Genomic DNA, 14327 nt, shown 5'->3' with positions numbered 1-14327 from the left:
AGATCACTACTCTGTAGAGATCATTACTCTGTAATCAAAGAGTTTGCCATAGGCTGGTAGGCCTCTGTAACTTCTCCTTAGTGCCTGCAGAGGACAAGTGTGGAGCTGCAGGAGGATTTGGGGAAGTTAGCAAAAAGCCGATTTTTCCCTTGTTTGCTCCCAAGAGACCTCCCTTCCCCATAGTCCGTCACAGCTCCTAAGGGATGGCATGAACAGGAACAACAATATTTCCACACACTCTTACAGGGCTGGTGACAAAATCATATGGATTTGTCCCACTTGCTAGTATGGCTCAAAGCAAAAGAATCCCCGCTTTTGCAGTCTCTAGTCTGAGGAAGATACATTTTGTTAAGCCCACACACCCCTAAATGCCTGTCCCGAAACTAGCTTTGAAACCTTATAAAATCATAGTTTTTGTGTATGTTTCTTACTATTTCAAAAACTGCTTTTTCTCATTAATGTTTTGATTCAACAAGCATTTAATGATAGACCACACTTCCACAGGTGCCTGCCCGGGGGCTGAGGATATAAGGCTGAACTAGACACATATGGGGCATATATCCCAGTGGCAGAGGCAGACAAAATCACACAGAGAAGCAGGAGAGCAAGATTATGAGCTGAACCTAGGAGACAGCCTTCCGGGCTTCAGTACAAAATTTGTTGCTTCCCAGCTGTGTGGCTTTGGGCAAATTACTTACATCTCTGCTCCTCAGCTTTCCCACCTATAAAACAATGGGGGTAATCATAGTACTTACCTCATAGGGCAACAGTGAGACAACTTTCTGGCTCATAGTGAAAAAAAACAGCCTCATCAGAGGGGCAGGAAGCTAAGATACAGGGTCTTAAAAAATAAAAAATGGGCTCAGGTCATGATCTCGGAGCAGTGAGATTGAGCCCCATCTCAGGCTCTGCACTCAGCAGGGAGCCTGCTGGAGAGTCTCTCTCCCTCTGCGCCTCCCCTTACTCTCTCTCCCTCTAAAATAAATAAATAAATATTTTTAAAAATAAAAGCTAAAAAATGGGGATGACAAATTAGTATCTACCTAATTTGGTGGCTATATGTCGTACATGGCTTAATTCCCATCAAATGCTTAAAATGGTGTCCAGTATGTAGTAAGTGCTCAATAAATGCTAGCTGTTATCCTGTTTCAGGCACTGAGTGTTGACTGGATGCTGTGCAGGGTTACATAATTTCCCTAAAGACACTGATGAATCCTCGAGGCCAATTTTAACAGACACTGTTGCTACATTCTTGTTGGTACAGTTAAAGAGTTCCTCCTTCAGACACCCATTTAAAGGAATATTCGCCCAAAGATGCATTTGTATGAGGTAGAGAATCTGGCCCTAGGCATGAAAAACACTTATGATTTGAGGATAAAGTACAGTAAGGTTAAGGTTGTAGTGGGTTCACCAGCGTGAGCTTGCAAAACCCTGACAGAGCAGCTCACAGGCATGATTTCTCATTCTCCTGCCCCCTCCTGGCCCTTCATTAGAACACCCAAGACTGGCTAGTGGATCAGCATTTCCAATAAAGTAAAAAGGGGAAAATACAGACCTGGTTGTTCATGGAAAATATTCTAACTCTCACAACTAGAGCATCTGTCTTAAAAAAAAAATTATGGTTTTAAGATCTTTAACTTTTCCTTCAGCATCTCGGTACCCAACTTTTGAAAAGCATCTTTTCTGGGGAATGACATTTCCCAGCACAATGTCACATAGTCTTTGCCAAGTGACTCAGTTCGACGTATACATGTATATTTTCAATGTCAAGTGACCCAATCTTACATAGGAAAAAGTGGGCACCTGGTATCAGTTTGATGTCAGGGTTTTCCCAGGTTTGCAGGGGAACTTTAAATACGACTCCATCTCAAGGCATCTGCAAGCCGGCTTGCACCTCTGTGTCAAGATGCTCCTGCCCGTGGTGGTCCTTGCCTCTGCCCTGCTCCTCTGCTCCGTGACCAGCCAGAGTTGTCCAACCTTCATGGGGATCAGGGATGTCACACACCTCATTGACAAACTGCAGGTAAACAGCAGAGCGGGGCGCCGGCAGGAAAGGCAGCTGTTGAAAATTTAGGTGAAACGTTAGAATGAAAAACTCACCACCCATTATGGGTTCTTGTTTTTCTACTTACTTTAGGAATATCCAGCTTCAAAATGCAGCTGCAGCCGCGCCAATGTGAGTCAATGCTCTTTTAAGAACTTTCCAGGGGCACCTGGGTGGCTCAGTGGGTTAAAGCTTCTGCCTTCGGCTCGGGTCATGATCCCGGGGTCCTGGGATCGAGCCCCACATTGAGCCCTATATCGGGCTCCCTGCTCAGCGGGGAGCCTGCTTCCCCCTCTCTCTCTGCCTGCCTCTCTGCCTACTTGTGATTTCTGACCGTCAAATAAATAAATAAAATCTTAAAAAAAAAAAAAAAGAACTTTCCAAACTTACTTCCGTGCTTGCATCGGGCATCCTCACTCTGGAATTTTTCCTTTGCAGGTGACCGATTGTTTGTGTCTGACCATTCCTTCTGTAAGTATAGTAAAACAACATAATCTTGACCTTGTATTCTTTAGAAGTTTCAAGTAAAAATGAATTGCTCTATTTGATCTTTTAAGTAAGATGTTACTCGATTGTAATTGTTACGGCTCAGTGTTTCCTTTTAAAAGCAGCCTCCTGAAATTCTATACCGTCTACATCACTTTGTATCTAGTCAGCTTTATGTCCTTTCAGAAGTTTGAACACTCTTCAATCCTTTAAAAAGAATCTTGTATGTCTTTTAAGATTAGTGGCCATGTGCACAGATAAATCACACCAGAGCTGAGAATATCAGAATATAGCTTATATCATATTGCTTACTGATTTATTCCCTAAAACTCTAGAATTGCAAAATGAGTAAGTAAAAGTAACTCTTTTTCTTTCCTCTTGCATGAACTATCCAGGTGCTATACCTTCTCTCCCCTTCCCTCCCTTCTGATCTGTCTTTTCGGCTGATGTAGGGTGGCTGTTGCAGTTTGAATGCTGGAAGGTTAGGGTTTCTAAGGCAGAGGGGAAGTGAAAAAAAAGGGTTCCGGACGTATTCCCCACGTAGGCAAAGAGGAAGAGTGGCAGAAACTTTCTGGTTTAGGTGAGGAAGGAAGCAAACCCTGGGAGAATCTGAGCTTCTCACCTTAGCTGGGGTCAGATATCACAGCCCATCAGGGGGCATCCCTTCGATGAGATGAGTGTGGGGTGCCTTCTGAGGATGGACCATGCATCTGAGGATGGACCAGACCCTCCGTTTATGGTCCATGATTTTAGTTCGCATGAAACACCGGCTCTATTCATTTGGCACATTCCATCAGACTGGTATGAGAAAGCTTTTCCTCTCTCTCTACTTTGGACCTTACTATTACAAGACATATAGCAGAGGAACATCAGGGGCCAAGGAGACTAGAACTAGTTTCCCATCCATAGGCTTTGTGTTCCTTGGATGGAACCTACTAGAAATCTCCAAGGAGGGTCACTGAGGAAAAATGGTCTCACCTTGAAATGCTGATCATTTCCTAGACTGGGAAGGGACCTGTCTAAATACAATACCAGTTTAGGTTACATTGGTTAAGTTAAAATAGTGTCTGAAGGCATTCTTTTTGTGATTCTTCTCAAAGTGGTCCTCAGAAGGTTTCTTTGAATCAATTCTTTTTATTTACCAGGACAACTGCACCACAACGTGCTTCCAGGAAGGTCTGTCCCAGATGACCAACTCCACTGTGGGAACAAGATACACCCTGATTTTCAATCGAGTAAAAAGAACAGTCCAAGACCTAAAGAAAAACAAGTGCCAGGTGACTTTGTTTTTATCTGTGATACGTTCTGCTTAGTTGTGTTTATGTGAGGGTCAATGACAACTCTATCGAAATGAAAAAGGAAAAGGGATGATGAACTTGGAATTGGTAGCTCAAGGTCAATAAGAGGACTCTAAGAAATTTACCCAGACTGACAAAAGTAAAGTGAGATCTGCCCCAGATAGTCCATTATTCCCTTTAGTTTTAAAAAATACTCACAACCATGTTGCCATTCACTTCTCTTGAATGATGAAAGCATCTGTCCTGATTATAGTAAGAAGCTGAAGTCTGGAGGATCAGAGCTGTGTCTCAAAGGATGCTAGCTAAGTTATACTAGGGCACCTTCTCTTCTTCAGCATATGCCCTGGTCCCTGGAGGGAAAGGTGGGTGGGAACTCCTTGGGATTTACCATCTCCACAACTGTCCCCAGAAGGCTGAGAGCCCTTCCTTCAACTACTTACTGAGCTACTTACCATCAACAGCACTGGAGTTCTAAATGATTAATATTTACTGTTTCATTGCAATACCATTTCAATGACAATTGTTTCAACAATCATTTATCACCCTCACTTTATGAGAGGAGGAAACAGAGAAACAGATGCTCAGTGAGATTAACCAATTTGCCTAAGGCTAGATACTTAATGTGGGGCAGAGTTGAGATTGGAAGTCTGGTTTATCTGACCCCAAAGTCCCACTCTTAGCCATGACCTTGGAAGGACAACCAAAAAGGATAATAAAACATTAAGAATCAAATAATCCTGAGTTTTCCTCTAATGAGATTTAGGACCATTTGATGGGAGTGTGTGTGTGTGTGTGTGTGTGTGTGTGTGACACCCCAGGAACAGTAGCAGAATGTTAGCCACCTGCACTGTCTATGCAACATGCTAGCCCCAGACCTTCCCAAGCATTTGCCCTCTGTCTCAAGCCCCTGCTGCCTGCATACCCCGCCCCACCGCACCCCTACCCCACCTCAGTACTCTAAGCAGGGTGATTCCTGGTCTACACTATTCTAGTCACTCTGTCTTCGCTAACTTTTCTCCCCACAGTTTTTTTCCTGTGAACAGCCATGTAACCAAACCACAACAGGCAACACACTGACGTTTCTGCGGAGTCTCCAGGAAACTCTTCAGAAACAAAGGGCGATAGGCAAAGTCTGAAGATGAAATATTATTTATGCTATTTATTGAATGAAAAAGCCTCCTCTTTAATCTGGGGCCATTAAAAAATCAAGTAAAGCCATGCTAAATCAGAATCAGTTGTAATTAACTTGTTTAAAATTGTATTTTATTTTGGAATAAATATATATGAAGAAAAAGAACACCATCTGGTCTCCAGGTGCTTATTTGCTCCTTGCTGCTCAGAAAAAAAGAAAGCTACAAACACCATGAAGGGACTGAATGGATCAAGGACTCCTGTAATAACAAGATTCCTTATCCTGAGCAGACTGGGAGACCCACTGCCCATGCCTGGGGACACAGAGGTCACAATTAGGAGTGGTGTGTGGGGTTGGTCGGAGGGCTGCTCTCAGGGAGGCTCAGGGCACCCTCCTTGTGCGTGCTGGGGGAGGGAGGCTCAGGGCACTGCCGAAGAGTTCAGGGTACTGAGAAACCACCTGTGTACCTGAAACGGGAGAACACAGTGTGGGAAGCCCAGGAGGTAGGAGCCTACCCGGGAATGTGGGCACCTACACACAGAAGATAGCAGGGTTTGAAACTAAGCCGGGGAGACCCACAGGGCAGACTCTCTGAGTTAGAGCAACCCAGGGATCAACAGTCACCTATTCACCCCCAAAGACCTTCCACTAGTGCCCACCACATGCCGGGCAGCGTGCCCAGCCAGGGTGCAGAGCCTAATGGGGACTCTCCCAAAGGGATCCTTGGACTAGGTTGTTGACTTGGCATATGGGGCTCTCTCTGACATTACTTTTTTTTTTTAAAAGATTTTATTTATGTATTTGACAGAGAGATCACAAGTAGGCAGAGAGGCAGGCAGAGAGAGAGGGAGAGGGAAGCAGACTCCCTACTGAGCAGAGAGCCGGATGCGGGGCTCGATCCCAGGATCCTGGGATCATGACCCGAGCCGAAGGCAGAGGCTTAACCCACTGAGCCACCCAGGTACCCCTCTGGCGGTATATTTTTATGTCAGCTTGACCAGGCCACAATGTGCCCAGATATTTAACTAAACATTGCTTCGGGGTGTGTCTGTGAAGGTGTTTCTGGGTGGGGTTAGCGTTTGAATGGGTATACGGGCAGCGCAGCTCAGTGTGGATGGGCCTCATGCAAATCCACAGGGGCCTGAAAAGGCCAAGGAAGCATTGGCCCTCTCTATGCTGACTCCATGAGCTGGGACACTTGCTCCAAGTGGACTGGAACATACACCATCAGCTCCCTGGCTCTCAGGTCTCTGGACTCATATTACTCCCCCACCATCTGCTTTCCTGGGCCTGGAGCTTGCAGAGAGCAGAGCATGGGACTTCTCAGCCTCCTTAATGGCATGAGCCAATTCCTTATTATCTATCTGTGTGTCTATTGTTCGATTTCTCTGGAGAACCCTAGCTAATACACTATCCACCTGACTTCAATATTCAACTTGCCCCTTCCCCCAGGAGCCCAGATCCTATCTTCTATTCCATGGTACTGACTACCTTCTAAGATGCTCTGGCATTCCTGACTTGACCATGTTTGTTTTTTGTTGTCTGTCTCTCCCTGCCCAGATGTCAGCTCCCTGAGGGGAGAGAACTTCCTCAGCTCACTGTTGCAGCCCAGATGCCTTTCCTGAGCCTGTACTCCTTGTATGCCAGAGCAGAAACTCCATAAATACAGACTGACTGAATCAAAGACTTTCAAGATGCAGAAGCAGAGTATGAACTGGTCGGGCGGTCAGGCATGTACTCACCTAGAGAAGACATGGCGACACACTTGATGTGCTCACAGAGGTGAGGTCCTTTCACAGAGCTCCACGCTGGCCCCAGGCTGGGGTTCACATAACCTGGCCACTTGGGAGGGGGCCCTCTGCCAGTAACTTCCTGCCTGGCTCTGTGGGATTGACAGGGTGGAAGCAAGGTTAAGGCAAGGGTCTTGGGGTTAGGATGGTCTGACTATCACAGTCACCCCACCACCTGAAGGGTTAGAAGCTTGGGAAGAGCTTACAGGAATCTACCATGGGAAGTATTTTTCCAGATACTGTCAAAATCAGAATTGCTTCTCCTCTCTATTGAGCTAGAACACCCTTGGGTACTTTTGATGACAATAATACGGAAAGTTCAGAGCATCAAGATTTCCTCAAGGAGCTTCACTCGGCTTTTTGTTTTTTCTTTTAATCAGATATGATGTTAAACAATATCAGAACTGACCTTATTTCATTTTTTAAAAAAGATTTGTTTATTTTAGAGACAGGCAGAGAGAGAGAGGTGGGGGAAGGATAGAGGGAGAAAGAGAGAGATTCTTTTTTTTTTTTTTTTAAAGATTTTGTTTATTTATTTGACAGACAGAGATCACACGTAGGCAGAGAGGCAGGCAGAGAGAGGAAGAAACAGGCCCCCTGCTGATCAGAGAGCCTGATGCAGGGCTTGATCCCAGGACCCTGAGATCATGACCTGAGCCAAAGGCAGAGACTTTAACCCACTGAGCCACCCAGGCACCCCAGAAGGAGAGAGATTCTTAAGCAGACCCACAGCCCAACACAGAGCCCAGCACAGAGCTCGATCTCACAACTCTGAGATCACAACCAGAGCCACCAACACCGAGAGTCGAGTGCTTAACCACCTGCACCACCCAGATGCCCCAGAAGTGACCTGTCCTTTAAAAAGCCCTTATGGCGCCTGGGTGGCTCAGTTGGCTAAACCACTGCCTTCGGCTCAGGTCATGACCTGCATTGGGCTCCCAGCTCTACGGGAAGTCTGCTTCTCCCTCTGACCTTCTCCCCTCTCATGCTCAGTGTCTCTCTCTCTGTCTCAAATAAATAAATAAAATCTTTAAAATTAAATAAATAAATAAATAAAAAGCCCTTGGCCAAAGTTACGATTCTCTGACACTCTAAGTAGCCCTGATCCCCAGAGTTGTCCAAACACTTTAGGGATGGGAGGCAGGGGGGATGGAGAAGGAATTTTTAGCAAGGACTGCCTCACTCAGGGGGGCTGGGCTATCTTCTGGAGTGCAGAAATTATGGGTCCCTGGGGACATCCAATTGTAATTGTTTTAATCTTAGTTTGCACAGAAAGAAACAAGTCTCTCAATGATTTATTTATAGTGACATGAAGACGAAAGGGCCAAAACCGGATTTTCTCAGTCAAGAGGCTTTCAGAAGGGGACCCACAGTTTAGCCTTTGTTCTCTCTCAGTGCTGAAGGCCATAAGCAGTTTGTAGTGGACACAGACCTTAAGACAAGTAGACAGTCGTCACAACTTGTTGATCCACCTGCTTCCCAAGAGAAGTGAGAAATATCATGTAGCAGTGGTGGGTGGGTGGACCGGGGACATTGGGTCTGCCAAGGAGAATTCCTGAGCATCTCCCATAAGAGTGGGTACCAGACTTCATGTTCCACTCCGACTGTTTATAATAGTATATCCCAGCATCTCCCACATGATTTTTTCCCCGACACTGGAAGTTCTGAGTACTAAACATCCTCAGCACCCTCCCTCTTTCTACACAGGGCTCCTCAAGCTGGGTGCTGTTCCTGCCAGGCACCCAGAGCATGGAATCCAGGTGTGGCTACCAGACTCCCTGTCTGGTCTGGGATCCCAGTGCACAAGGCACTGAGGAAAAAGGTCTATCTGGCTAATACATACATTGTTATCTATTCATATTAAGCATGTAATTACTAAGCACTCACTCTGTATGCACTAAGCATGCATTATCTCATTTAAACCCCTAGTAAGCACAGGAGGTAGGGATTATTATTTCTGTTTCATAAGCAAGGAAATCGAGACTCTGAATGGTTGAAGACCTTCCCAAAACCCTATAACTAGTGAGACCTCGAGCACCACCTCTGCTGCAGTGTCTCATCCCAAACCTATTGCTCTCTCCATTCTGTTCCTTTCTTATTTTGTTTATATCAGCTGTGTTTCCTCTGACGATGGTCTAAGGGTAAAACAGATTCATAATAATATGGGCCCACACTCCCTGATTCCAAAACCTGAGGACCAGATAGTTTTCAGAATTGAAACTCTTTGGCCTTCTAGAAAGGGAACACATAGCTCACATGCTATGAATTACATAATCCCCAGAGCAGGGCCCCCGGGCAGGATTCTATAATGAAATACATTAATATTCTGAAAAAAAAAATCCACTTGAGCTGTCACACAAAGTAGTCAGGTTTTGCAGCCAATGAGTCTCAGCAAATCCTGGGCTTTCAGAACTGTTTGGATTTCAGAATTGTGATAATTCCCTAGTCCTGGCCCCACTTACAGAAGGGGGGGGAAACTCCCTCCCAAGGGCTTATCTGGGGCCAGGCTGGCCATCTCCAGGAGGGACAGAGGCTTTATGGCCTCCCGGGTCTTGGCCACAGGGCCTTCTCTCGTGTCCTCCACTTGGCTTTTCTGAATGGCCCCAGACAGGCGTTTCCCAGTGTGGTTTACAGCCTGAGGCAACTGGGGCCTCCCCCTCAGCAGAACTCACCCTGTACGGGGATCAGAGCGAGGACAGATGCTGGTGGCTGGTGATGACTTCGGAATAGCCTGCCGGAGACGATGGGCCCGGAGATGAGCTGCAATCCACTGTCACAGATGAGTCACCAGTGTCGTCTGGTGGTTTCCCTCAGCTGTTCTGCAAAAGTCACATTAACCCACAGGATACACCCCTGCAGGCCAGCTCAGCCTACAGTTCTCAGGGCCTGTGATGAGGTGTATAGTAATTACTCTCCTGCCTCTGTCAGGAAAGTTGAGATTTATCTAAAAAGCCCCTTGGAGAAAGGAGAAGAAAGAACATGTATTGAGTGTTTACTGTGTACCAAGCATTCTGCTAAGCATATTTTATGGAATATCTAGTTGGATCTTTACAAGAACCTCATGAGGTAGATATACAATTTTTGTATATAGTTATTCCCAGTGCACGGATGAGGAAACTGAGGCCCAGAGAGGTTAGTATACCTTGCCCAGGGCACATGACTCACAAGAAGTGAAGCCAAGGTTCTGACTCATGTAACTGGCTCTAGAGCCCCATCTTCCATCTAACCAACAGGAGAGTGGAAGCTCTCAACACAGCCATCCACCTTGTCCAGGTTGCCCAGCCCCAGGCAGAGTTGTTTCCAGAAGATTCCAGTCCAGGGCACAATAACAATGACCAAAGCCAAGCCCACAGTTTACTGACTGTGACCAGTGCCCATATGTCTGTCTGTCTGTCTATCAGTTTGCCCATCCATCCAATTTGAAGCATGAGGATATGGTGAAGGCTCAAGACTACCATTCCTTTCCTAGCCTGCTCCCCTCACCTAGTCTAGACGAAGAACTCTCTTCTGCAGCAAAGGGAGCTCTCAGAAGAAATGTAAAGACCACCCACCCACTTCAAGCATAGAATTCAGTGGTTTTTAGTGTCATTATAGGGCCGTGTGGCCATCACCACGGTCTAAATTCCAGAAAACTTTCTTTACCCCCAAAAGAAATCCTGTACTCATGAGCAGCCATTCCTCCCTTCCCCTGGGCTTATCAACCAACGATCTACTTTCTTCTCTGAAAATTTGCCTCTTCTGGATTTTTCCTATAAACAGAATCATACATTATGTGTTTTTCTGTAACTGGCTTCTTTCACTTAGAATGATGCTTTCATTCATATTATAGCATATATCAACACTTCATTCCTTTATTGCTAAATAATATTCTGTTGTGTGGATATATTGCATTTTATTTATCCATCTACCAGTTGATAGACATTTGGGTTGATTCCACTTTTTGGCCATTATGAATAATGCTGCTATCAACATTAATGTAAAGGGTTTTGTGAGAACATGTTTTCATTTCTCTTGGGTATGTACCTAGGAGTAGAATTGCTGGGTCATATATATATATACACATACATATACATATATATGTACACATATCATACACACACACACACATTTTTTTTTTTGAGAGGACGAGAGAGGGAAGGGAGAGGGACAGAGGGAGAGTGAGGGAGAGAATCTTAAGCAGGCTCCATGCCCAGTGCTGAGTCTGATGCAGGGTTCAATATCACAACCCTGAGATAACGATCTGAGCCAAAATCAAGAGATATTTAACAAACTGAACCACCCAGGTGCTCCTATGTCATATGGTAACTCTATTTAACTTTTTGAGGAACTGCCAAACTGTTTTCCAAAGTGGCTGCACCATCTCACATTTCCACCGGCAATATACGAGGGTTCCAATTTCTCTACCTTCTTGTCAGTAATTGATATTCTCTGTCTTTTTAATTATAACTCTCCCAGCAGGTATGTGGTGGTATCTCATAGCTTTGAGTTTTATTTCCCTAATAACTAGTGACGAATCTTTTCACGTGCTCTTTGGGCACTTGTGTATCTTCTTTGGGGAAATGTCTATTCAAATACTTTGTCTATTTTTTTTTATTGGGTCACTTGTCTTTTTATTGTTAAACTGTCGGTGTTCTTTATATATTCTAGATAGTAGTCCCTTATCTAAGATTTGCCAATATTTTCCTCCATGTTGTAGGTTGTCACTTTATTTTGTTGATGGGTTCGTTCGTAGCACAGAAATTGTGAACTGTGGTCCAAATTGTATACGTTTTGTCACTTGCACTATTGTTATTCTAAGAAACTGCTGCCAAATGCAAGTTCATAAAGATTTATTCCCATATTTCATTCTGTGAGCTTTATAGCTTTACCTTTTCCCTCTAGGTATATGACCCATCTTGAGTTAATTTATCATATATTGTGTGCAGTAAGGTCTCAACTTCATTCTTTTGGTATGTGGATGTACACTTGTCCCAATACCACTTGTTAGAAAGACTCTTCTTTCTCCATTTTATTGTCTTGGCACCTTTGGCAGAAACCATTGACCATAAATGTCAGGGTTTATTTCTGGACTCTCCCTTGTATCCCATTGATCTATGTCTCTCTCTCTTAATGCCAAGCACCACACTCTGATTACCATAGACTTGTAGTGAGGAAGTGTGAGTCTTCCAATTTTATTCTTCTTTATCAAGATCATGTCAGCTATTCTAGATCTTTTGCATTTCCATATGAATTTTAGGATTAGTTTGTCAATTTCTGAACCTCTCTCTCCAAAGAAAAAGCCAAATGGGATTTTGAGAGGGATTGGATTAAATCTATAGATCAGTTTCGGGAGTACTGCCACCTTAACATTTGTCTTCTGACCTGTGGTATGGAATACTTTTTCATTTAGTTAGATCTTTAAAAGTTTCTCTCAACAAGGCTTTGTAGTTATCAGTGTACAAGTCTTGTGCTTATTCTGTTAAAATTTGCCTAAATATTTGATTTTCAAATGGTATTGTAAATGGAATTGTTTTCTTGATTTCATTTTTAGAATGTTCATTGCTAGGATATAGAAATATAATTGATTTCTGTTATTGATCTTGTATCACGAGATCTTGCTAAATTTGTTTATTGGTTCTGATATTTTTTCAACGGGTTCCTTAGGTTTTCTATGTACAAGATCATATCATCTGCACAGGAGGTATTTTAGTTCTTCTTTCCAAACTGGATGAATTTTATTTCATTTCATTGCCTCATGGCCCTGGCTAGAACCTCCATATCATGTGGAGTGGAAGTAAGAGCAGCCCTCCTTGTCTTGTTCCCAATCTTCGTGGGAAAGCATCTAGCCTTTCACCGTTGAATGTGATGTTGGCTGTGGACTTTTCATAGATGCCTTGTATCAGGTTGAGGAAATTCCCTTCTATTCTGTTTGTTGAGTGCTTTTATCACCAACCAGTATTACATCGATGTCGGAGAGGAGAGGATGACAGCAGATACCTGTGAGGGCTCTGCCAGTAAGTGAAGCCAGGGGATAGTGGTGGCAGGACTCCAAGGAGGGTGAGTACCTGAGAATGGAGGGCTTCTGGATTGCTTATCCTGGGAGACAGCAATCTGAAAAGAGAATGCCTCCTGCCATCTAGCACATGGTGCAGCATAGGGAGCCCCCAAGATGGGCTTGATACATCAAGTATCTTGATACATCAAGCCCCTGAGTAGTTCTGATGGAGAAGCCAAGGCTTTCCCAGAGGACAGAGGGGGGTCTAGGGCTTGACAGAGAAGGCTGTGCATGGACACAGATCAGATGGCCAAGATCAAAGAGGAATAAAGATGCTTCCCCAGAAGCCACCGTGGAGGGAAGGCCAGACCCCAGGACTAGACAGGAAGAACTCCAGCATAGGATGGAGCACCTCCCAAGAGCCAGGAGCCAGCCTCTCCCTACACCCCACCCCCCAAAATCTAGTCATTCCTAGGAGATGGAGAAGGAGAAAACCCTGAACTGCCTGCCTTTAACTTGTTTCTGAGTTTTACCATGAAATGGCAAAATTACTTCTTACCGCCATCAGATGGAATGGGGGGCTGAAAAAAACTAAAAGAAAAATTTTAAAAGTCTTCATATAGGGACCCCTGGGTGGCTCGGTCAGTTAAGTGTCTGCCTTCAGCTCAGGTCATGATCCCGGTGTCCTGGGATCGAGTCCCACATCGGGCTCCTCAGTGGGGAGCCTGCTCCGCCTGCTTGTGCTCTCTGACAGATAAATAAAATCTTAAAAAAAAAAAAAAAAGTCTTCATTTATTTGTTGTACACTGGAGGGTATCGTGGAATCATTCAGCAGACACTGGTGAAGCATGCAGGGAGTGCCAGGGTCTGGACTCAACACAGAGAGAGGATGCAGGGGCGTCTCCAGACTGTATGCGTGTGGACCCAAGGGCTGGTCCAGGGAGCTGGAAGGCAGGAGGTACAGGAACTGAGGACCGGTGTTACAACTGGCAGCAGGGACTGATCTCAGAGCAAGCTGGCCCCACCCCACTCTTAGCCATCGGAAAGAGCTAGCGATTCTCTGGATGGTTTTTCTAACTCTCAGGTACTAATGGGTTGGATTCCTCTGCTGGATCAAATGTTTTCTGGAAAGCCCTTTGCTATCAGCCTGACAACAAGAGACACTAGAAGTCAGCATCCTGAAGGGCTGGCATCCATAATTCATCAGACATCCTCAGCATCAGCAAAAACACATCAGTATCTGTATCCACCCTACCCCAAGCATGTGCATTGACTGCCCCTTTGGACATCCAAAGGCCTGGGGGCCAGGCACCAGTAGTTCTCAGGTTTCACCTATACAGACAAGGTCTAAGGAACACCACTGCAGCCACCCTGTGTGGCAAACCACCCGAACTCACAGAGTGGAAGGGCAGTCTAAGCAAGAAACCAGAAAAATCAGATAAGCGATTGCCTTCCCTGCCTTCTCGAGTTCCTGTTTTTTTACTTTGTAGTTTACAAAACCATGTTTGCAGTTGATTCTTACGAAAGCCCTAGTAGGTAAATAATGGAGCCCCACTGTTAAATTCCCTCATCTTACAGGTGAGAAAACTGAGGCCCAGACGGG

General features: G+C 44.9%; 1 protein-coding gene across 1 annotated transcript; it reads left to right on the top strand.

Moving 5' to 3' along the window:
* The first annotated feature begins 1906 nt into the window (after window positions 1-1906).
* On the top strand, window positions 1907-4964 carry IL9 (interleukin 9). The gene is made up of 5 exons (XM_032837719.1): window positions 1907-2023; window positions 2138-2176; window positions 2483-2515; window positions 3676-3807; window positions 4854-4964. The coding sequence occupies exons 1-5, from the start codon at window positions 1907-1909 to the stop codon at window positions 4962-4964; spliced, it is 432 nt and encodes a 143-aa protein (XP_032693610.1).
* The last annotated feature ends 9363 nt before the right edge of the window (window positions 4965-14327 follow it).

This window comes from Lontra canadensis, unplaced genomic scaffold (assembly GCF_010015895.1).
Source record: "Lontra canadensis isolate GAN:19392208 unplaced genomic scaffold, GSC_riverotter_1.0 scaffold99, whole genome shotgun sequence".
NCBI lineage: Eukaryota > Metazoa > Chordata > Mammalia > Carnivora > Mustelidae > Lontra > Lontra canadensis.
Note: the sequence above shows the minus strand (reverse complement) of the source record. Positions and strands in the feature narration are given on the sequence as shown.